We start from the raw sequence: 22,221 nt of genomic DNA, 5'->3' as shown, positions 1-22,221 counted from the left end.
TATCAGATTGATCTCCGCTGGTCTCCGCGATTGTCTCCAACTATGCATCATGCGCTTGAACGGGGCCTTCGTATGTGCTCAATGCACTGCGCGGACTGTTTACCGGCCTCTACGACATGAGAGTTTTGTTTCTCAGTTCATTTTCCCGAGGCGTTTCAACAGCTATGTTGCGCAAACCGGCCGACCAGTCCGTGTTGCTATCGTGGGCTCTGGCCCAGCAGGGTTCTACGCAGCCTATCGACTGCTGGGTAAGCGTGAAGATGCGATAGTGGACATGTACGAGAAACTTCCTGTGCCATTTGGTCTTGCTCGGTATGGTGTTGCACCGGATCATCCCGAAGTCAAGGTGAGTCACGGTCACAGCGATCTGATAAAGGATCACATATTGAAGGTACATAAACAGGCTGACGGTTTCATAGAACTGCGAGGATAAATTCACAGAAGTAGCCACCTCTTCACGCTTCAACTTCGTCGGGAATATCGACCTCGGCAACGATCTCCCGCTTTCCGCCCTCAAACCCCACTACGATGCAATTCTGTTTGCCTACGGAGCCGCAAAGGATAAGGAGCTAGGGATCCCTGGCGAGCAGGCGCTGAAGAATGTACACTCAGCCCGCGCCTTCGTGGGGTGGTATAATGGTCTCCCCGAGCACCGGGATCTCGATCCCGACCTAACGAGCGGGGAGGATGCTGTAATCGTCGGACAGGGCAATGTTGCACTAGACGTTGCCCGTATTCTTCTTTCGGACGTCGATGCACTCCGCAAGACCGATATCGCAGACTATGCACTAGAGAAACTTGCTACCAGTCGCATTAAACGAGTGCGAGTTGTCGGGCGTCGGGGACCGCTACAGGTGAGTCACGCTGGACTGGCTATTTATATTCCGATTGCTGATCCCTCTGGCATAGGCCGCATTTACTATCAAAGAAGTCCGTGAAATGCTTCAGCTTCCGGGTGTCTCATTCGACCCGATCCCGAAGGAAATCTTTCCACCGGACGATGTGGTCTCGGCATTGCCCCGGGCGCAGAAGCGCCTAATGCAGCTTCTAGCTAAAGGATCAGCCAATGATCCTCAGCAAGCCTCCAGATCGTGGTCTTTAGACTTTTTACTTGCGCCCGACTCGCTATGCTGGGCCCCAGAGTACCCTTACCATCTGTCTCATGCGAGATTCTCTCGCAATGAGCTCGATCCTTCCGATCCTCATAGTCCCAGTTCAAAAGTGTTCCCGAAGTACTTGTCGAGCGGAAAGCGGGCGCAGATTAATCTCCCAGCCAGCGTGTTCTTCCGCAGTGTTGGCTATAAATCGCTTCCTCTCCCCGGGCTAGATGATCTCGGTATCGACTTCGATGCCCGACGCGGAATCATCCCGAACGATGGCTTCGGTCGCGTGACAAGTCTCTCGGGCAAGGGAGCATCTGAGCAACTTCCAGATGGATCTCTGATCTCCACCCTTCCTGGTCTATACTGTGCTGGTTGGGTCAAGAGGGGCCCTACGGGTGTAATCGCTTCAACTATGACCGACGCTTTTACTACAGCGGATACCCTTGCCCAGGATTTAGCAAATCGTGTCGACTCCCAGTCCTTGCTTCATGCACCTGAACAGGGCAGTGGGCTCGGCTGGGATGGAGTGAAGGCCGAGGCTGAACGCCGCGGTCTCCGGCCTACATCCTGGCAGGACTGGTTAAGGATTGATGCCGCTGAGAAAGAACGTGGTCAACAAAAGGGCAAGCCCCGGAGTAAACTTGGCCGTGTAGAAGAAATGCTGGAGGTGCTTGATTGAGCCCTACATGTAAAACATGAACTGTATAGATGAATCAATTTAGATAAATATTCGCAATTCTCCACTAAGTTATCCCATTATATCCCAGATCCCATATATTACTATTTTCATATGCTATGTACATTCAGTCCTTACATTCCGCACACACTGTCATCCACTGCAACGTAAGTGGCGGAAATACGGCCCAACTGTACAGCCTGGCCATTGGTCAGGGTGTTCATAGCCTGGAGGCCAATGTTGAAGCCACCCGGGGCGGCATCAATGGCAAGGACATTGATGGTTTTGTCGATCTTGCCGTTGGAGTAGTGCAGCTGGTAGCATTTGCCACAGTTAGGGCTGTTCCAGGACGGAATGGTAATGGCACCACCGATGTTGGGGAAGTTTGGCAGAGAGCCAAAGTTGCTGTATCCGCGAGGGATCAGACCATTTTCTCCGTCTGAGCAGGCTACGGTCGTCAGAGACGATTCGCGCACATCGTATTTGGGGTCGTAGGAAACGGATACGGTTTCCGCTCTGGCGGCCACTGTGGGAGCGGCGGCGGCGAGGTGGAGGGCTGTCAAGAAGGCGGAGGTGAAAGCGATGACGGACTTCATGATGATGATATAATAAAGGGTTGTTTTTCTCTGTTTGAAGAGGATTGAATGTTTTGCTGGATTGTATACTTCCAGCTGCCTCACATGGTGATTTATATATCGTGATCACCAGGCCTCCCGCCAAGGTTGATTCTATTTCCTACCATCACCACCGCTTGTACCCGGTGCAGGTCTTAGAAACACCCAGCTGACACTCAAATAGGAGGCTTTCATCTCGGGCCCACCATCACCCGATACTTCCGCAATAGATGGCCTGAGAAACCGGTGCAATAAGGCGGAAGGTCAGTGTGGGGTTGACCAGGAAGATGTGGGCAGGACTGAGACATACAGTATGCAGGATGCTATTTCTATGATGAATGCCTAACATCGTAAACAGAGAAGATCGACATCTTCATGCTACCATGCGTATATCCAGATGGTTGGCCGCAGTCGAGGTTGCATTTAGATATGATCCAAAATAGTATCACAGCCCGCATTTTGTTTCATCCATGTCATATCACTTGAGCAAGACGAAACAAAGTAAGCAAAAAAAAGAGAAACACGAATAAAACACAAAATATCCTGCGACAGGCTTTTTTTAGATCTTTTATCAGATAAAAAAAACAAACGTCCCCGGGAAGGCTCGAACTTCCAACCTCCTGATTAACAGTCAGACGCGCTAACCAATTGCGCCACGGAGACGAACTTGTTGAAAATCACATCAGCTCTGTGATACTTGAAGACCGTAGTTATGGTCGAACTGATATTCAGTTATCCTCATTCTCCCTCCGTCTTCTTTCCATTCAAACTTCGAACTTGTCACGATCTTGGCCATGTAATTCCTTGATCTTCAGTTCTCCTGATCATCTAATGCCCGTGCCCCTGAGAAATCACGAAGTACACAAATACCTCAAAAACGAGTGAATATAAGATTTCCATATCGCGCCAATAGACGTGGACAGCGGATCCGGGGCTATGTCCCACAATGGTATATTTGCTGCCATGCTTTCGGAAGACACCGCGCTTGTGTCTTCAAGTGCTGGATCGACTGATCTACATTGCGTCTAGGCTCTCCAATGGCTCTGGTTGGAGCAGCGATTACGAAAGTTCCCGACTCAAACACCTGTGATGCCCCACGAGGTTCAACTCCAGGCTAGTAACAATGCGTGTAGCTCGGATTACCCCAAAGGCCAAGCGTTGGCAATTCCAATCCATTGCTTGTTCCACTTGTGGGCCAGGTCGGGTCAAATACGAAGGGGCTAACCCACTTGGCTCGTCAATGGCAGCCTCGGGCGCAGGCTAACCAGCAAAGGACCTATTCAATACGAGTTAAATCCCTGGCCGGAACTGTGGGGCTCGTGGTAAAGTCCGCTTCAAATTTTAGTTGTTATCTGCAATGTCGATCACCAGCGCAATTTTTGGATAAGAGTGGAAGTTTGGACTTGGTTGTAGGACTCGGTACAAACCATCCAGTGTGCGTGGAGTGTTCCATCTCCACTACATCTAGCCTGGATGATTTGCCAAATGGAGTATACAGTCACTACTCCATATATGGAACTAGCGTGGACTATTGCGTGGAATCCATGGAAGTCCGCTGCCAGTGAACTCCTAAGCATTTTTGCACGGCTTGGCAGAGTGGATGGCATCTATGCACTCCCCCCGGATCCTGTTCTAAGGATCCTGTTCTTATAGCTAGGACCCCTCGGCTTTATCAATCCCGTTTTGCAACGGCTTCATCATGTTTTCCCACGTACTACGCTCCCTAACGTCGGATCATGGCCTCGTTCCTCGCAAATGGGAATTTCGGGAAGAAGTTCAACTTGTGGGCTCCGATCGTTCGCTCTTTATTGCTATGGGGACCATTGCTCTGATCTCCCTGGTGTCCTCTCTTTCTCTACTCAGTTTCCTGACCTACCGATTTGTCTACTGGCAACGATACTACAAAAGCCCGCTCTCCAAAAACCAGTATGTCGTGCTCATCTATAACTTGCTTCTCGTCGACTTGCAACAGTCTCTCGCTTTCTTGATATCCCTCTACTGGGTGTCTGTGGGAAGTGTTCGCTTTGGTGAAGCCGCCTGTTACTTGCAAGGGTGGTGGATCCAGACTGGTGACCCTGGCAGTGGATTGTTTGTCTTGTCTATCGCCCTGCATACAGGTGCAGTCGTTCTGCGTGGTCGTCAAGTGACATTCCAAACCTTTATCTGGTGTGTGGTCGGACTTTGGACTTTCATTTTGATTCTGGGATTCGTTCCTGTTGGTCTATACGGGAAAGATGTCTTTGTGATCTCTGAGGCCAACTGGGTATGTAATACCTCCTACTGGTCTTGATATTCAATTAACTGACTCGTTGATAGTGCTGGGTGAGTCCCGAGTATGAAGACGAACGTCTCTGGGGTCACTACTTCTGGATTTTCGTTTCCGAATTCGGCACCGTTGTGCTCTATGCGATCATGTTCTTCTACCTCCGACGCCGTATGCAACAAGCGAAACAACTGCGCCGTGGCCAGCAAGAAAGTCTGCACCGTCTCAACCGAGTCGTCGTCTACATGGTTGTCTATCCTCTGGTGTATCTTATCCTGTCTTTGCCACTTGCCGCCGGTCGTATGGCCACTGCACGTGGTAGTGCGCCCAGTAAAACCTACTTCGGTGTAGCCGGTTGCTTGATGGCCCTGTCCGGCTTCTTCGATGTGATGGTATACACCTTGACCCGTCGCCATCTCCTGATCGACACCGAGCACAGCACCACCGACCGCAACTACGACAACACCGACTCGCAGTGGCAGACCAACATCACTACCAACGCTGGAGGATCCTCGAAGCCCCGCAGCAAGGGATTCCGCAGCAAAGGAGGATCTCGCTTTGGCTCCCGATTCCGCCAGAATTCAAACCCCGACACCAAGAGGACCAGTCCCTTCGATGACTCGACCGATGATATCGTCCCTAAGAATGAAATGGAAATGTCCAACTTCGGTGGTGTGGTTCAAGAGACAACAATCGAGATCTCACACGAGCCCGTCTCCGCATATGAGTCTGATGAACACAATGAGCGCCGCAACAGCTAAAACCTTGGATATCTTGCTTATGACTATAATCTTTCTTTCCCTTACGATTTTGTATATACCATATTCCCTTGTGTCTACTTCTTCCGGCACTACCTACTCCACTAACGGACTTTCCTAATATATGAATTAATTTATGTCAAATTAAACTACATTGATATCCGAGTGTTTGCCATCAGACTTAGAATCCACTGCAAAGTAGATTTTACCATATACAAAACGACCAGTCGACCAAATTCAAGTTTCTGCACAACATCTGCAGAACCCGGCCAGCCGCAAGTGGAGAACTAGAAAATACCCTGCGCAGTGGTACCGCCACCGAACCCCTGACCCAGAACAATAGTCGGACCCCGGTAGACTAAGCATATTCTAGTGTATGCAAGCGAAGAAAAGAACAAACTATCGTGTCGATCATTATAGAGCACAGTCTAAAAGACCCTAACCGGAGAAACACCCCGACCACTGAGGAGAAATGAACAGCGGTTTCAGACCCAATTTTGGATATCGCGGCCCGTTGTTACGTGGTGAGAGCTTAGCAAGCTAAACAACCCTAAGTGGAACAGTCCCAGCCGTCTGCTTTCTGGATTTGTTGGACCGAGCTACGTATGTTTAGTCGAGCGATCTGTGCACTTCTGTGGAGACCTCATTTCGGCGACCGAGGTCCACTTCGGGGAGATTTGGTTGAGATCTTACATTTTCTTTTTAAACTAGGAGAGAATATACGAGCAAATAGCCGAGTAATTAAAGTTGGTAGGAGACCGAACCCCTATGTTGAAGGACCTCTATGTTGAAGTGATTTCTATCTTATAGTGCACGGAGGGCGGATCAAAACCTGTATTCTAACGTCCGGCAAACCCGGAGATTTGCAGCATGTGAACCGGTTCGATTGAAGATCTGTGGAGTTTATTAGATTCTTACCGCCCACAATAATTGACTTCCATGGATGAAGCAGACAAAAATGGGTCGTGTTCCAGGTTCAGGTCCATAAAAAATCGCGATGACGATTGATAGAGGCTTTATGCGCAAAGGGTACTAATCCCTGCTTCGGATCGCTCTATAAAAGTCCAACTCATAAATCATGCAGATCTGGCGTAACTCCTGAACCTTTTGCTTTTTGCGTCTTCGATCCTCATTAATTCACATTTACACACGCCTAGCTATACCCGGTCCAAAGCCATCGACCGCAAAAATGTCATCTATGGACACAACCTTTGCAAGTTCCCTTCCGTATCGTACCAAAGATGACCAGTGGATAAATACTGGAGACTCGTGGCAGGCGACACGAGAAGTCCACAAAAATACGACGCTTTTATATTTAAAGGGGATATCTGTTTGAGTATATCTCCATGCGCTAAGCACTATCTCACGGAATAGGCCACTCATAAAGCCACTAGGTGATGCAAGCTCGCATTATATATTCTACGAGAATGTTGATAGGCTATCCTTGAACGAAGATAAATGATGCTATAACTAAAATGAATTGCGCTATTCCCAAGGTAACTAATTATGTGAGTGAGAGATCTTGAGACTACAGTTACTTGTAGTTTCACTCAAATATCCAATTTAATAGCAGCACTATATTGAGAATTGAAGCACGAACTAGACACGTTACTGCAACGTTGAGATATCAAAGCGGTCCAAGTCATATCGGGGACCTTGTGGAGCTTTGGCTTTGCGGGGACTTCCACTCCGCTCGCGAGTAGAAATACAACTACACCCGGCCATATATCGCATGCTCACCGATAAATAGAGTACCATCGAAGAAATGACAGAGCCGAAGTCAGTTGCCGTTATCGGAGGTAAGAACACTCGGCTTTGTTAGCACCATACGTACTAACCTACTTGCTAGCCGGCATTTTCGGACTTTCGCTGGCCATTGCACTGCGAGACAGAAGTGAAAAGAAGACTCCATGTTAGCATACCTTGACTGACTCCTTTGCAGACTATGAAGTATCTGTATTCGATCGAAGCCAGTATGATGCGAATGGATATGACCCCGCATCGGATGATGTTCAGGCTGCATCCGCAGATCACAACAAGATTGTAGGTGAGCAACAAAGACAAAGAAGCAAGGACTGACCAAAGAATCCAGTTCCGCGCATCATACGGGAAAGAGATTCACTACCAGCGCCTCGCTTTTGAGAGCCGCAAGGCATGGGTTGCAGAAGACGAGAAACGCGGTTTCTCGGAACGAAGCAATGAAGGCGATGACCAGCGGATTTTCGTTAATAGTGGAATGCTTCGTATACAGCCATCGAACCACTTAGCTAGCCTGGAGAAGGAAACCCTCGCGAACATGGAACGTGATGGGTTACGAGACACCCAGTTTGTCAAAAGTGACCCCGCAGATTGCCAGCGCGCCGACAAGTTGGGCTGGAAAGAGAAGATACTTGACTTTCAGATTCCAGATTCCCCTGAAAAGTCTTATGAAGCAGTGCTGGACTCAACGGCTGGGTTTGTCCGATGCAGTAATGCCTGTGTCCATTACCAAAGGGTGGCCGCCGACAAAGGGGTCAATTTTTACTTTGGACCTGAGGGGTCGGTTGACTCGTTGATCAAGGTGATAAGTAGTCTTGAACCAGGCAAAGTGAAGGTGACGGGACTCAAAACTACAAACGGCATTGTACATGATGCCGATATCGTTGTTATAGCTGGTAAGTCGCCTAACACTTCTCTATCTTATTATGCCAACTTTCGTGTAGCTGGTTCATTTTCGACGCAAATTCTCCCGGAATTGAGCTATCACCTCGAGTCCTCTGCTGGTAGCCTTGCCACCTTTAAGATTGACAGGGGTAACACCGCGCTATGGGAGAAATATTCCCCGGAGCGATTCCCCGTCATGACCTGGAAAAGTGTAGCTCGTGATAGCTCTGGCAAGGATAGCGGAAGTATTTACGTTCTACCAAGAACTCCAGAGGGCTTCGTGAAGATTGGATACCGTGGTATCAAAGTAATCAAAGATCCCTCCTCTTCGTTTGACTTTGCTGATCACATCTCTAGTGGACTAATTTCCAACCTGCACCGCAAGGCACTCCATTTACCCAAGACGGGAAATGGTCGGTTCCTCTTCCGGTAGAAGAGTGCTCAGTACTACCGGAGCCCGCTGTTTACGCGATCAAACAGTTTGTGTCCATATTCCTGCCGGAGTTTGATGGTATTCCATTTTCCTCTACAAAGCTCTGCTGGTATACCGATTCACTGGACAATTCCTTCGTGGTAAGTCTTTAAGATATTTTGGACAAATGAATTTACTCATCTCCGAATAATATAGATTGATCACGTACCGACATATGCAGAGAACTCTGTATTCGTTTGCACTGGAGGTAGTGGCCATGGTGCAAAGTTCTTACCAGTTCTGGGAAAGGTGGGAAGAGCCAATTCACATCATGAGAGACTTACTAATAGCCACTCACAGCATGCCGCGGATATATTGGAGAAAGGAGACCAAAGCTCATCCTTCATGCGAGAGTTCTGGCGCTGGCGCCCCGATGCGCCACGAAGGAATGGTCTCGAAGAGGGCCCTGGTGGACCGAGGGACATCTCGCAACGCTAGATTTGAAATTTTTTTTCATACTTACATCTCATCACGTTTGATATGGTTAGACAATTATAAGATCAGCATACGCGGGCTCGGCTCTAGAACAGTGGATGAAAACTCTGTAATAAAATTAAGCCCATGGACTGTTCCCATTCCATCGTCGTATCAAGTTTTGTACCTTATTCGAACCTTTCTGGGGTCATGTGGCCGATGAACCTGGCGCTGATTACTGTCAACTTGTTCAATACGTCATACCACCTTCTATTTCAATCCTCAGTTCCTCTACTAAGTTATGGAAATGATTCTTGGTTGGTTTGATGCTTTAACCATGTAACCCAAATGTATCCTATAAACGGCCAACTAGCTCAAGTAGGGAGACAGACGATACAATGAACGAGTATTTGCCTGAGCAAACACTGACAATCAGGCAAGGTTGGTGGCTGAAGAAGCACGTGTGGAGCATCTGAACGTAGACCTAATGTACGTGGCAAACATTTTGTGCTTGACCGTCCACATGGTGATGATGATGGTGATGGGCTTCTTGCGGCCTACCAAGTGGCGTAGTCGTTGAAGTTGTCAATACGCTGGTAGAAGCAGTACTATGCATAGAAGATATGGGAGTCGCACTGTTCTTTGCGACGGTTGATAAGGCAGAGTGTCCTGTGCCCAAATCAGAAGAAACAGCACTAGGGTATGTTGTAGTGGAACTCGAAACATGCGTGCTTTGGTCGGATACGCCAGAAGTCGTGGTCGTTGCGCTAGGGGCGAAAGTAGACGCAAAGGAGGCGCTTGACATGTGGTTCGCCGTGGGCAAAGCAGATTGGGAGGAGACCAGACCTGCCACGTCTGCCTCATCCATGTGATACAGCAACGATCCCCAGCCCAAACCGTCGTAATGACCAGACCCCTCTCCCCAGGAGCCGGCACCACCCTCCGCGCCGTCGTAATAGTCAAGAGAGTTGTTGAGGAACAGAGTGGACCAAGGTGCATCCATCCCCTTCCTTATCACATAATGGTTGTAGAGAAGCTCCCAGGTAGGTCTAATGGCTCCACGGGAGGCACTGCTGATCTCCGTGTAGCTGACTATCCCGTTCGTGTAGGAGACGAAGGGAACGTCGTTTCCAAGGTTGTACCGCGCGAAGTACTCTGCCCTACGGGGATACATGAGTAAATGGTAAGATGGAGGAAAGTATTGAATGGTACTTACCCACGGAGAATCCGGCTATCATTGTAGGCAAACAAATCCTCTCCTTGGTTCCAGGCCTGCTGGCCGATAACACCGAGGAGTTGGATGTCCAATGCTGAGTGGCCCTGATCACGACCAGACTCTTGGCCCTGGCCGAGCAACGTCCCTGTACCAGGCTCTTCAACGATATTGGTGATAGCATTGTTGATCGCGCCCGTTCCATCCCCGGTCTTGAAGTAATTCACAGCGAAATCCCACACTGTTTTGTTGTCGGTTAGGACACCCATAGCCATCGCCGAAGCGATATTGCATAGCTCCCAGTTCGCGAAGAAATGAAGAATATTATGCTCCGACGGCTCTTCATGGTTCAACCATCTGTAGTGCATCGGGATAAAGATATTGTTGGCCATTTCCACAACGGCCGGGAGGACATTGGCCGTGAAGGGTTCATAGTCACGAAGGAGTTCGGCTGCGTTGGCGAGTTCGTACCCCTGCAGGCCCGCTGTGAGGTACTTGTCATCACCACCATCGATCGCGTTGAGAGTGGTCGCCCACGCATGCAGAATATTGCTAGCGGTGTCGGCGAAGCTCACGTTTTGTGTCATTTTCCAGCGTAGGGCAAGATTAAATGCGGCCGCGACGTCGTGCCAGAGAAGCTCCGCGTTCTCGGCATTGTCATACCAGGCACTGCGGTAGACATGACTAACTGGCGAAGGAGTGTAGCTCGCATCAGAAAATGAGAGACTGGTCAAGGTATTCCAAGAGGTAGTCCATGGATCCAGGTTGGCCTTGATCTTTTGCTGGGCGCGAGTGACATCGCTGTCCGAGACAAGGAGGCCAGGATGCACGAAGCTTGATGCAAGAGGGAGTAGAGGAACAACGAAAGACAGAAAGGCACGCATTGCGAAGAGAATGATAACAGTAATGAATGAAGGCAAATAGGAGAAAAGAAAGGAATGAATGAATACAATACTGAAGCGAAAGGAAAGAGAGTAGTTTGAGCAGGATCAGCTTAATAGTACCAGCCAAGAGATCGTCGTTCCTCCAGGGAGTTAATAAGTATCTATCCAAGTCAAATTGTATTTTTCTCCCGAGCTTGTCACCTAAATGGTGTTAGATCAAATGAGGCGGAGTGTGGTGGAGATAACATTCAAGATTTACTGAATTAACTTTGAATCTAAAACAACTTATGTTTCAGAGAGACCACAGTTTCTCCGATAGCTTTCAAGCTAAAAAAAAACAAAATAAATTGCTTCGTATACCCCTAGGATATGTTTGAGGGAATGCATATCCGATAAAAAGGTCCATCATGACTCAATAAATTGTATGAGGTGAATAGTGCACGTTTGTGGTAGGATAATCCGTGTAAGACCTCAGGTCAACCCCGAGGAGTACGACCCCTGCGCTCACCAACTGTTTGAGGACCGCAACTTTCTGATGTGCTAGTGAGGGCCACTAAGTTCTCAGGAACTAATCTACGCGCCAGCCTCAGTCACACTTTTAATTTTGCTTTTTCACCCGCCACTCATTGCTTGGAGAATTTCGTCGTCCTCACCTCGGTCCCAAATTCCCCCAGCTACCTTTCCTGAATTATTCTTTTTCGATGCCATTCACGTCTCTCCTACACTGTCAATAGTTGAATTGTTGTTTTCAGAGGATTAGATAATACCAGAGACTTCAAGATCATTGATTGATCGCTAGTATCACGTATTCCGACTATGTACACACAATACTGGTTATTGGTGAATTACTTTTTGGAATCCATTTCTGAAGGTGCTTCACCAGTCAGGTGGTAATGCTGGAGTCCCAACTGCCAAGGCATCGCCACATCAAGGCTTGAGGTGTGTATAGCTCCCAATTCGGTAATATCCCGCTCTCTACGCCGGAGGACTTTCCGGCCTATACTCCGCCGCCCGCAACCCCGTAAACTGAAGATTGGTGCTCGAGAGTGAACGACCCGATACTCCTTAATACCTAGCTGAATTTCCCTGTGGGATTTCCCAGTTTAATATCGTCATCTAGTTGCGTGCTCGTGCTCTCTTTCCTGCATTGCTTTCAGCTGCGGGGCCCTACTTCCTGTTCAGGCATTTCCCTCCGAGGTGCTCAAGCCCTGCTCCCTGTACGCACCGCTGACCCGGGGGATAGACGTGCAGGACGCTACCTTGGGTTCGTTCTATACGAGCGTCCTGGAAGATTCGGTACCTGTGCTCGGAGCTTGCTAGAAGCACCAGAAGCAGTATGAAATGTCCTCGTTATATCTTCATTTTGTAGAGCAGATTGAACAGTTTCTATTCCTATTGGACAGCTTTTGGTTGAACAACCTCATTCGCCTTCTTCACCAGGCAAGCTGCAGGATGACTGTGACACTCTTCATTCTGAAGGTATTATGTTCTAGTCCCAGCGCTGGCACAACATTGATCACCATTGCGTCTCTATGGAGAGACACAACCCGGGGTAGCCGAGTACCCCAGTCTTATCACGGATTAAAGTGGAGACAATCACCTTATCAGGTGAGGCTCGAAGTTCACCGTTCAGGAAGCTTGGAACAATCTCAGTGGAGCAAACAAACATATATTTACAAAGCTGTTGCAGCCTGCATGTCGTTCGCGAGGGGTCAGGGTAAATGAATTCTACTACTACTACTACTACTACTACTACTACTGTTACGAGTGTAAGAGTAGCAGACGCTAAATGTTTGGCCTTCCAAATTTTTTGGCAGAATTCCTCGGTTTTCATCCCTGCGTAAGCCTTAGATTCCTCTAGGGAAATTTAGATTTCACTATTTACATGTTAGTCTACGCACTAAGCTGATACCCAAATCATTCTTTCGCCTTAACTTCAAGATTCATACGGGGTAGGTATCCGTGTTCGCTATTTATTCATAATTAGCAAGTTATAAAACCTGATCATAAATAGTCCTGAGACACTCAACAGATATGGTATCTTCAGAGGTGTTGAAGTGCGACCTTAACCCTAGCATTAAACACATCTTTCTCGGTCAACTTTGCTCCTCGTCGTGTAGCATGGGATGCTTTTACTGATCGATCTCTCCTCAACCACGATCAATTTAATTTTGCGTCGGAGAGCCTAGATTGGCATCCAACTCAGCTGTTCTCACAGAGCTGTGTTAGAGTAGTTGTGTAGTACCCATAATTTACCATGATTACACCCTCGGTCTACGAGAGCCCCCAGGCGGTCAAACATACGACAGTCACCAAGTACGAAGAATTTGCCAAGGACAAATTCCTCGTCGCGACCTCCACTATTTTAAAAAGCTTAACAATTAAGCTCGGAATGATGTTATTAGGTCAGTATGATCAGGTGTGGTTTGTCCTTATAGAATCCGAAAAGGAGCGCGTCGTTGAAATTGACATTCTGACGGATGACTCATCTATATAGTCTCATAGAATTCAAGTATTCAAGTATTCGGGGAGGCTATCGATGTGGGGCCGCCTATAGGAGGTTCCGTCACGATGAAGAATTCATGGCCTATGCATAAGTGTCTTTCGAGAGCTCCTCGGAGGTTTCAACGGATTATTCAGTTTAAGGGACCCACGTATGCCTGGAGGGGAGAACGTGTTCTGAAGTGGGTAGTAAATGTTGAAGAGCAGCTATTGTCGACCCTAGTGCAAGACATAGCACGAGAAAACACTCGAAAATGGTTCCCCCGTGTTCAGGGAAACCCAGATAAGGAGCGTGAGTCCAATGATCGTGTTATTGTGTGATAACCAAGGGCAAATAAATTTTATGAGCCAACAACGTCTCAAATTAACTGGCCTGCTTTCTGTTAGCCTTGCGCCTGCAGGTACACTAGGAATCTGACCTGGAAAGCTTATACATGAGCAATGTGTACTTCTATCAAATTCTTCCCTATGCAGTAACGTAAATGCCGTAGCTCCGACACATAATTAGTGAGTGGTTTTGTATCGTGTTTAAAACTGTTCGTCCCGCTTTTTTTCATCCAAAGCTGTTTCTCACTTTACTTGGTCTCTTCAACCAAGTGAAGAAGCTTGGGAAATACCCGGCAAGCAGGACCCAGTTCGCTGTGCACACCTTGACATTATATTTCCAGTTCCTTTGAGCTTCATCGTTCAACACTTCATATACGTGGTATCATTAACCTAACATTCAACAATGCTGGTTTTCCGTACAGTGATATTTTAGGGGCGGCTCAAGATGGCACGGCCTAATTCTCCTACATACCAAGCGGGGATCTGAAATATTTGCAAACTTTGTACTGGTAAGCTTAAAGTGAACATTCCAAGCCCTTCCATCCCGACGTTGGAGAAGTGGAACATGGCACATATAGATAGAAAATGGCTGTTTGTTTCTTCCTATCTTTGTAGGCATCATTACTTTCTATTGTGTACCTGGTTTGACAGCCTTCGCTTTCTTCCGTTGCTGCCAAGATGAGGCCTTTACTCTGCCTCTCCGCTTTCCTTTTTTCCTTGTGCCTACACGGCGCCGAAAGTGCCATTGACCCCGGTTCTGCCCGGGTCCAACTCTTCCGTGAGTTGATATCTCGCGCAGGAGTCTACAACTCATTTCCTCCTGGTCCTCCGGCATTGCCTTGTGACCAAGACTGCCAACACGGTCACCGCCGCTAAAGGTCGGCATTATTGGTGCAGGTGCTGCGGGGTTGTATTCAGCTCTGCTGCTGCAGAGCCTAGATGTCGACTTCGAAATCCTGGAGGCAGACGGACGCGCGGGCGGAAGAATCTACACCCATTTTTTTGATCCGGAGGGTTGGAAAAAGTCGAATCCCCAGGAAGCTGCGTATTACAATTACTATGTAAGTGTGAAGCCACAGCAGCTGCTGGAGAAGGTGTTGGTAGCAAAACTAATTGGACATCCAGGATGCGGGTGCCATGAGGATTCCCATTATGCCCTACATGGACCGAGTGATCGGGACTCAAAACTGGTCCGTCGTCAGCTACGTGAACACGCACGTTAGTGACCGAGCTGATGCAATTGATCTGATTCCATACGTCTTCTCCGCGAACAATACATTCCAAATGTATAATAATATATCTGTTCATGCCAACGTGACTCCCTTTGCCGCAACATTTCATGTCCTAACAACTGAAGGCGGGAATATCCCACCCTCCGACTTCGCCGTTATCAATCCCGATACGATATACAGCGATGCGGTTGCCGAACTGGTGGATGCACTACAGCAGAACATCGATCAAGGATATACTAAGCTCATGGAATTCGACCAGTTGTCCGTCCGGGCATACCTTTTGCAGAAAGGCTTTACCAACGCGCAGATCAACTGGTTGGAGACCATTGAGGAAGGAACGTTGTCCTTTGATAAAGCATCCCTTGCCCAGGCAGTCATCGAACAATGGATATTCACGGCTGCTCCTCTTGATTCTTGGGTCACAATCAACGGCGGGTTTGAACGACTAATCCATGGGCTTCTTAAAGTTCTGCATCACCTGCCGAAACTGCTCAACCGCGTGACCGCCATCAAGCCCGGACGAGCAGATTCCCTCACAGTTGTCGTGAACCATACAGTTGAGCATTCTTATGACTACGTAATCAGCTCAATCCCGCTTGGAGCGACAAGGCTCCTCGACACGTCCACATTGTCAGATCTCAATTACAATACCACAATGGCGTGGCGCGCTCTAGCCTACGATGACGCAGGCAAAATTGGCATTTGGTTTAAGACTCGCTGGTGGGAAAACCCTGATGTGTTGCCTGCTCCTTTCGTCGGCGGGGGATCATCCACAGACCCTCCAATCCGACGCTGCGTGTACCCATCCTATGGGCTTGATGTCCAAGATGCTCCAGGGACAATGATCGCCAGCTATACATGGAGTCAAGATGCTGCTCGACTAGCTGCCTTTTACCAAAGTGCAGAACAGGAAGAATTCATAACGCACGTTGTCTTGGAGGATATGGCACGTCTACATAACGTATCTATATCGTTCCTCCAGGACCAGCTAGTGGAAGCACATCTGTGGGACTGGTATGACCACCCATACTCAATCGGTGCTTATGCTCTGTTTAACCCGCACAATTTTCAGATGTCCTCCCGCCCCTGATGCGGCCGAGTTGTAACGGAAGACTACACACAGCGGGCGAGGCCACAAGCAGTGGTCATGCGTGGGTTGTTGGCGCGTTGAACTCGGCGTATCGTGCTGTTATGGAGGTCTTGGCTGTCGAAGGCAGAACAGATTTGATGGAGAAGATGATAAAGATATGGGGACCAGTAGATGAGGTGGATATGGGTTGGTCCAAGTCACCAAACCCGTAAGGAAACCTATGGGAATTGAAAATACGGTTGGAAAGGGTTAGAAATCGAATTTATATTGATTAGACGTGCCTCTAAATCCTCCCGTTTTAACTTTTAGCGGAAGAAACCACAGGAACACGTCCAAGTTGAGACATAAGGCCGACGTATCGCTAGGTCTGCAGCACATCTGGCTCTCACCGCGCCGTATCGATGTCTTTGTTGTAATCGGAAGTTTCATCATCATTCATGAGACAAGAAGGTTTTAGATTCTTATTCGGATGATTTACATGAGGCCCGATGAATAATGGCATCTGGATGCACGTCTACAGCGACTAAAAGGTTGTAAATGGACTAGAACGTCCTTTAACAAATAACCTTTGGTTACACTGGCTTAAAAGGCTTGCGTAAGATTCCGAGCCACAACTATAAAGATCGCCATCGACGACCACACGGCCTATAACAAATAGACTTAGGTTACACTAGCCTAAAGTGCTTCTGCAAGAATCCGAGCTAAAACTATAAAGCTCGCTACAGACGCCACACAGCCTAAAACAGCCAGCCCCTGTCTTGGCTAATTAAAAGGGCTGCCGCGAGATTCTGAGCTAAAACCTTAAAATTCGCGTTTCGTTACAACACGACCATAATCATCCTAGACAAGATGTTCTCTATTCCACCGGCGAAATAGCGAGTACAAGCTGTATCTGCTCCGCGCAATACGGCGCATTCATAAGCACTACCCTGAGTGGTGACTACTATGTACTTCGGATGGAGCGTAAGCAAAAGGACAATCACTCCTTGCCTGTGCTCTAGAAACCTACTCCTGCTTATAGAGGAGATTGAAACGAGACCATTTGTATGATATTACTCAGAAAACATCGCGTATTAAATACCGAGATCTAATAGATGAATGCGTAATAAAGATCAAGAGGATCAATTTGCCGATTACTCTACGAATAGTTCTTCGGAAACGGCGGGCCGCGGTGCCCGGCCCGAGTTAACCCCCAGATACACTACAAAACGACTTCAATATATCGCATTTACTACGTCTTTTAGAGATGGCCACTCGCTTATGAAATACGTTATTTCCTGCCTATTTTCCTAAATTTCCGGCCAAAATTGCTTGACCCTTTTTTCATTTCTATCACTTGTCAACCTGTCATATTTCTGTTTTCCTCCCAAGCTTACATGCAACACCTCAGCTAGGAGTTCCCACCCGTGGGCGAGCCATATCAATGTCTACACATTCCAAACCTTCCCTACATTGTTAGGTATCCATTCCGCCCCTTCATCGCTGAATCGTGGATGAACGTCCCGCCCACGAACAATACTCCAGTCCTTGGCGAATCGCTCGTGCGCATGGGGTCTATTCCACATGGCACAACTATCAATGCTCAATGCCTAGCGCCTACTTCGGTTTTCCCAGGTCCACCCGAGATCCCACCGGCCAGCTTGGCGGTACAACCCGTAGGCGGTGGTGACGCAGTGCCGATTGGTAGCCTAAATGCTTCAGTCTTCACCGATCTTCGACGCCCACAGGATCTCTCGAAATTCATTGCTGCTGGCACCATCACACAAGACATGCTAGATGACCCAAACACCGTTTTGCGCGACGCCATCGAAGGACAGACTATTCTCGAGAACACCGTTTTTACGGTGTCCACAATGCCTCCGCCTCCGGTGTTCGGTGGAGGAACAGCGAACATCGTATTCTTAGAAGGAAACCCCGCCGCCACGACTCCAAATGCTAATGCAGTCCAAATAAATGCTACCTTCTGGATTGAGAAGGTGCAATATGAGCTCAAAGTTCCAATCTTCAAGCGTGGACAAGCCCCTATGAAGATTTCCCCGGCTTCACCAGCACACAAGCCCGCGCCGGTGTTCCTCGTCCGCCCACCGCATGACATCACTGCACCCAAGACGATCAATGTCACTTCGATACAGATTCAGTATTCTGAAGTAGTATTACTGGTATTTGACCAGTTGATCTGGCCGCATATATCAGTATCGACGCTGATTCCATCGGGGCCAGTAACAGTACCAGACTCAGTTTGGAAATGAGAGACAATTGAAGCTGCAAAGGGTGTGTGGATATTTGATAATTGTCGGGGAGTGTTTTGCTATGTATAAACACAAGATTTATCTTCGTTGAATAGTGATGCTTTCTCTGGCCGCTTGAGCCATTTAACAAGCAATACGACTACCCATAGTGACTGATCTTGGTTTCCGTTGCCCACTCGATCTTTGTATGGTGGCAGAGTAGAAGGAGGAATCTAATGTCCAGATAAGCGTCACTCCTAGGTTTGCGTTTGTCCATCTCCATGTCGGCAAGTGTACTACCGTTTACGTTCAATAAAAGCGCTGATGAGGTGGGAGGTTATGGGGCGGATGGGGTATCAACCCTGGTTGGCGAATGCCGGAGAATAATGCTGTATCCCCAACCTAAACAAACCTGAGGGCTACGAGGATGGTAAACGGCCAAAGGGCAAAGCTGGCACGGATCATGCACCGGCTGGAAGCCGGAAATTTAGTGGTACGACGTGCGATCCGCGATCTGGAAGACTAATATTGTAGTCGGTTTCTCGACGTCCGGGACAATAGTGGCCACCATTCTCAGTGTACTGGGTTGAATCGGTTGGTTCGACTGTGAACTTTCTGTCCCGCTTGCACTAGCATGTCTCTTATAAAGCAAGCTCGATTACACCGTCCGTGATCAATTAATTGCTCAACAACGATCCGGGATATTTCATCAGAACATGCTAAAAGTGTATGGACTAGTACGCATCCAGGAAGATTAAGATCAGATCAAGAGGAACCAATTCTGGATGAATAAATTGATTAATTGAAGAGAACAACATACGATCGAGGGCATGCTGAAATACCCTCGGGTAAATGCGTCGAATACACTGATACTCGGTGGGTTACAACACCGGAGCTGCAAATTGACCCAGAATGACATACAAATACCAAAAAATATAGTTTCTCAAAATTGGTGCTCTTGATCTTTACAAGACGGATCGAGAGAACCTGAAGTTTATCTGTCCGCTTTAGCCAAGTTTCATAACCAAGCGCGACTTAAAAGGGATGGATCTAGGTAACTAAAGTTTGTTTCGACTCTATTTACATTCCGCGACCTCTAATCTAAGAACCCATTGCATAAAATAATCTATACATATGATGGTTAGGTTCAAAGGCCTTCATATCTAGGATGGATACATCATCGACCCTGTGCTGACAGGCTTCACAATACCAGCCTTCTCAAGATCCTCAATGAGATTCGCCAACATAAAGTCACAGCCTCTAGCAGCCCCAAAGCTCATCGTGACTGGCATATACTCCGTCTTAAGCGAGATAGTAGAGTTATAAGCAACCTCACCAACAGGAACAATCATATCAGGCGTACCAGCCAAGACGGCGATACGGCCATTTGAAAAGCCCAGAGGAGGTGCCGTTGGGGCACTGTGGATGTTAGATATTGCAGCTTTATTATGGTTCTGATGCTGCCAACTCACCTGAAATAGACATTGCGGTATTGCGTGTCTCCCTGGGTGTAGGGGTAGAGATAGATTCCCTCAGAGCAAGTCTTTTCGTCTGCCTTGCCGTATCCTTCTGTTTCCCACCAGTTCTTGAAAATGGTCTTGTTCTTGAGAGCCTCTGTAAAGGCGGCGTCACCACCGTTGTTCTGGCCCCAGGTCCACCGCGCCAGAGGACCTGGGTTAATGAAGGGCCGGCGACCCTCGTGCTCCTTAGCGTAGTCTGCGTAGAATGGCAGTGCAAGGGAGCGGTATTGGTCAACGGATACCAAGAAAGCGTATGTCTGTTGTGTACAATTAGCATGTGATGGTAGATTTTAGATAATTTAAAACCCACTGTATTCAACACGTCATTGATGGCGCCGGCCGTTGTTGAAGGATGGGTCTTCTCCCATTGTGAAGAAATATTAACATGCTCACGCTTTGTGGCGAGGAAATCTTCGACCTTGACAACAAACTCTTCGAGCATTGCACCCGCTGAGGTGTTTGTGGCAGGGAATGAAGAGTCCTGATAGAAGATCTTCTTAGGATATTCCCTGTAATCAGTGAAGTTCTGGTACCAAGCATGAAGAACCTTTGACCAGGTGGCGGCATTGCGAGAGAAGACACCAGCTGTGTCGAGGGCATGGCAGAGGGGAATAACATCATCCAAAGAGACGGCGCCAGTAGAAGGACGGTTGGCAAATAGTCCTTGCATGCCTCCTGGGCTGCGCATGGAGCCACCAGTGTCGCTTCCCACGGCAATATCTAACCAGTCGTAAGCACCAATGCCGGCGCCAGGTCCTGAAGATGAGCCACCAGGAGCTTGGTAGCCATCACCCTGAGAAGTGTTAGTATAGATCCCCATATATACATCAAGAGACTTACTCTCGGGTTGAAAGGACAATGGAAGTCGACCCAGTCAGCAGTGGGGTTGTCACCGTTCGCAAACTGAACAGTGCCCATCTTTCCGACCATAATAGCACCTTGATCGATCAAGCGTTGAATTGCGGGACCGGTGGTGTTTTGCGGTGAGTACAAATCATAGTAGGCTCTGTTACCTCCACTAGTCCGCAGTCCCTTGATGTGGTAAATGTCTTTGACACCCAAGCGTAACTAGATTTTGTCAACAATAGTTTCAATCAATATTACATGATTGTGAGACTCACTCCTGCAAGTGGCTTTTCAGAAGTGGGCGTATAGTAAAGCCGGGATGGAACAGCCACGCTTTTTGTCATTGCTCCCTAAATCCAATCAGCTCAAAGTAAAGCGAGCTTTCCTACAAAATACTCACGGATGCCGCTGCAGGCAAAGGTTTGAATCCTCCATTTCCATCGCTCAGGGCTGCTTCAGTGAAAGCAACTTGGTGGTCTGAATAGAGACGGAAGGCTTGATAAACCTCTCCGGTCTGGGGCGAGAAAAAGTAGGGTCCCTGGGGTAGATCATGCGACAGCTTGGCGGGTGTAAGATGTGCTTCAGGTCGATAGCGAGGTGAAGCCATTACGACTTTGCTTCCAAAATTCTGCAGAGCTTGGTGGCTTGAGATGTCAGCTTTGCTCCGACCATCTCCGTCGTAGAGCAGAAACACCGCTGTTGTGAGGTTAATCCAAGTTAATTCAACTGAATTTGTGAAGAATAGCAGCTCAACCCAAACTTACATTGGAGGAATCCAATCTGGAATACATCATCGGAGGCGGAATAGTTTGAGATAGTATCCTTCAGACTGTCCTTTGTGAGAACCGCATCATCTGTTCGAATGATAGTAATAGGAACGATATCCGCGTTGAATTGGGTTGTATTGAAATCTGCGGAAGTCACTATCTTGGAGACAGCAGTGCCTCCGCCATAATAGCTGATTCCATTGACGGTGAACAGCTTGCCATCATCGATAGTAGTTGATGTGGTCGAGGTAGCAAATAGAAGAACTATAGAAGCGGAAACACGCCACAGGCGAGATCCAAAACCCAAAGCCATGATGCCCTTAATCTAATGCTTTGAATAGCAGGGGCTCTCTTAAATACATAGAAACCGCCAAGCTTACTATCTTAGCGTCTCGTGGACCTTCCGACGCTGCCGTGCCTGAACTTCTAACCCCAAATTGCCAGAGATAACGGTGGGGCGTATCCCCTCTTTTGGGGTTTTCATACTTGCTCCATTGGTCCTTAGAGGTCAGAAGGGAAAATCTCCGACTAATCTGCGCATTGTCCTATCGGAGAAAGACCCCGAGGGGACCGGCAAATTCCGCTGAAGGGCGTTGGGGAAAGTGGGAGAGATTGGCAGTCTTGGCAGGTGGAGATCGCGATATGTTCGTTGATATGACTGTTGAAGTC

At 48.1% G+C, this 22,221-nt stretch overlaps 9 protein-coding genes across 9 annotated transcripts; 6 read left to right on the top strand and 3 right to left on the bottom strand.

Moving 5' to 3' along the window:
- Positions 1–49: 49 nt before the first annotated feature.
- On the top strand, positions 50–1,782 carry N7446_000095 (NADPH-adrenodoxin reductase; the record flags this gene model as incomplete). Its single annotated transcript, XM_058508862.1, has 3 exons — positions 50–346; positions 420–854; positions 910–1,782. The coding sequence occupies 3 exons, from the start codon at positions 50–52 to the stop codon at positions 1,780–1,782; spliced, it is 1,605 nt and encodes a 534-aa protein (XP_058377841.1).
- Positions 1,783–1,913: 131 nt separating this feature from the next.
- aspf13 (allergenic cerato-platanin Asp F13) lies at positions 1,914–2,375 on the bottom strand (the record flags this gene model as incomplete). Its single annotated transcript, XM_058508861.1, has 1 exon — positions 1,914–2,375. The coding sequence occupies one exon, from the start codon at positions 2,373–2,375 to the stop codon at positions 1,914–1,916; it is 462 nt and encodes a 153-aa protein (XP_058377840.1).
- Positions 2,376–4,092: 1,717 nt separating this feature from the next.
- On the top strand, positions 4,093–5,417 carry gprD (the record flags this gene model as incomplete). The annotated part of the gene is made up of 2 exons (XM_058508860.1): positions 4,093–4,656; positions 4,710–5,417. The coding sequence occupies 2 exons, from the start codon at positions 4,093–4,095 to the stop codon at positions 5,415–5,417; spliced, it is 1,272 nt and encodes a 423-aa protein (XP_058377839.1).
- Positions 5,418–7,098: 1,681 nt separating this feature from the next.
- On the top strand, positions 7,099–8,967 carry N7446_000092 (NAD(P)/FAD-dependent oxidoreductase; the record flags this gene model as incomplete). The annotated part of the gene is made up of 8 exons (XM_058508859.1): positions 7,099–7,213; positions 7,264–7,308; positions 7,357–7,457; positions 7,507–8,068; positions 8,117–8,364; positions 8,415–8,630; positions 8,686–8,778; positions 8,830–8,967. The coding sequence occupies exons 1-8, from the start codon at positions 7,180–7,182 to the stop codon at positions 8,965–8,967; spliced, it is 1,437 nt and encodes a 478-aa protein (XP_058377838.1). The 5' UTR covers positions 7,099–7,179.
- Positions 8,968–9,427: 460 nt separating this feature from the next.
- N7446_000091 (uncharacterized protein) lies at positions 9,428–11,040 on the bottom strand (the record flags this gene model as incomplete). Its single annotated transcript, XM_058508858.1, has 2 exons — positions 9,428–10,103; positions 10,160–11,040. 2 exons carry the CDS (start codon positions 11,038–11,040, stop codon positions 9,428–9,430), a joined length of 1,557 nt encoding a protein of 518 aa, XP_058377837.1.
- Positions 11,041–13,297: 2,257 nt separating this feature from the next.
- N7446_000090 (uncharacterized protein) lies at positions 13,298–13,537 on the top strand (the record flags this gene model as incomplete). The annotated part of the gene is made up of 1 exon (XM_058508857.1): positions 13,298–13,537. One exon carries the CDS (start codon positions 13,298–13,300, stop codon positions 13,535–13,537), a length of 240 nt encoding a protein of 79 aa, XP_058377836.1.
- A 1,010-nt stretch (positions 13,538–14,547) lies between these two features.
- On the top strand, positions 14,548–16,191 carry N7446_000089 (flavin monoamine oxidase family protein; the record flags this gene model as incomplete). Its single annotated transcript, XM_058508856.1, has 3 exons — positions 14,548–14,647; positions 14,767–14,930; positions 14,995–16,191. 3 exons carry the CDS (start codon positions 14,548–14,550, stop codon positions 16,189–16,191), a joined length of 1,461 nt encoding a protein of 486 aa, XP_058377835.1.
- Positions 16,192–17,684: 1,493 nt separating this feature from the next.
- N7446_000088 (uncharacterized protein) lies at positions 17,685–18,440 on the top strand (the record flags this gene model as incomplete). The annotated part of the gene is made up of 1 exon (XM_058508855.1): positions 17,685–18,440. The coding sequence occupies one exon, from the start codon at positions 17,685–17,687 to the stop codon at positions 18,438–18,440; it is 756 nt and encodes a 251-aa protein (XP_058377834.1).
- Positions 18,441–19,486: 1,046 nt separating this feature from the next.
- Positions 19,487–21,865, bottom strand: N7446_000087 (uncharacterized protein; the record flags this gene model as incomplete). Its single annotated transcript, XM_058508854.1, has 7 exons — positions 19,487–19,838; positions 19,892–20,196; positions 20,250–20,732; positions 20,780–21,007; positions 21,061–21,135; positions 21,186–21,481; positions 21,550–21,865. The coding sequence occupies 7 exons, from the start codon at positions 21,863–21,865 to the stop codon at positions 19,583–19,585; spliced, it is 1,959 nt and encodes a 652-aa protein (XP_058377833.1). The 3' UTR covers positions 19,487–19,582.
- Between the last annotated feature and the right edge of the window lie 356 nt (positions 21,866–22,221).

The sequence above is a fragment of the Penicillium canescens genome, assembly GCF_028828765.1.
Source record: "Penicillium canescens strain IBT 15451 chromosome Unknown utg000001l_segment0_segment0, whole genome shotgun sequence".
In the NCBI taxonomy this organism is placed as follows: domain Eukaryota; kingdom Fungi; phylum Ascomycota; class Eurotiomycetes; order Eurotiales; family Aspergillaceae; genus Penicillium; species Penicillium canescens.
Note: the sequence above shows the minus strand (reverse complement) of the source record. Positions and strands in the feature narration are given on the sequence as shown.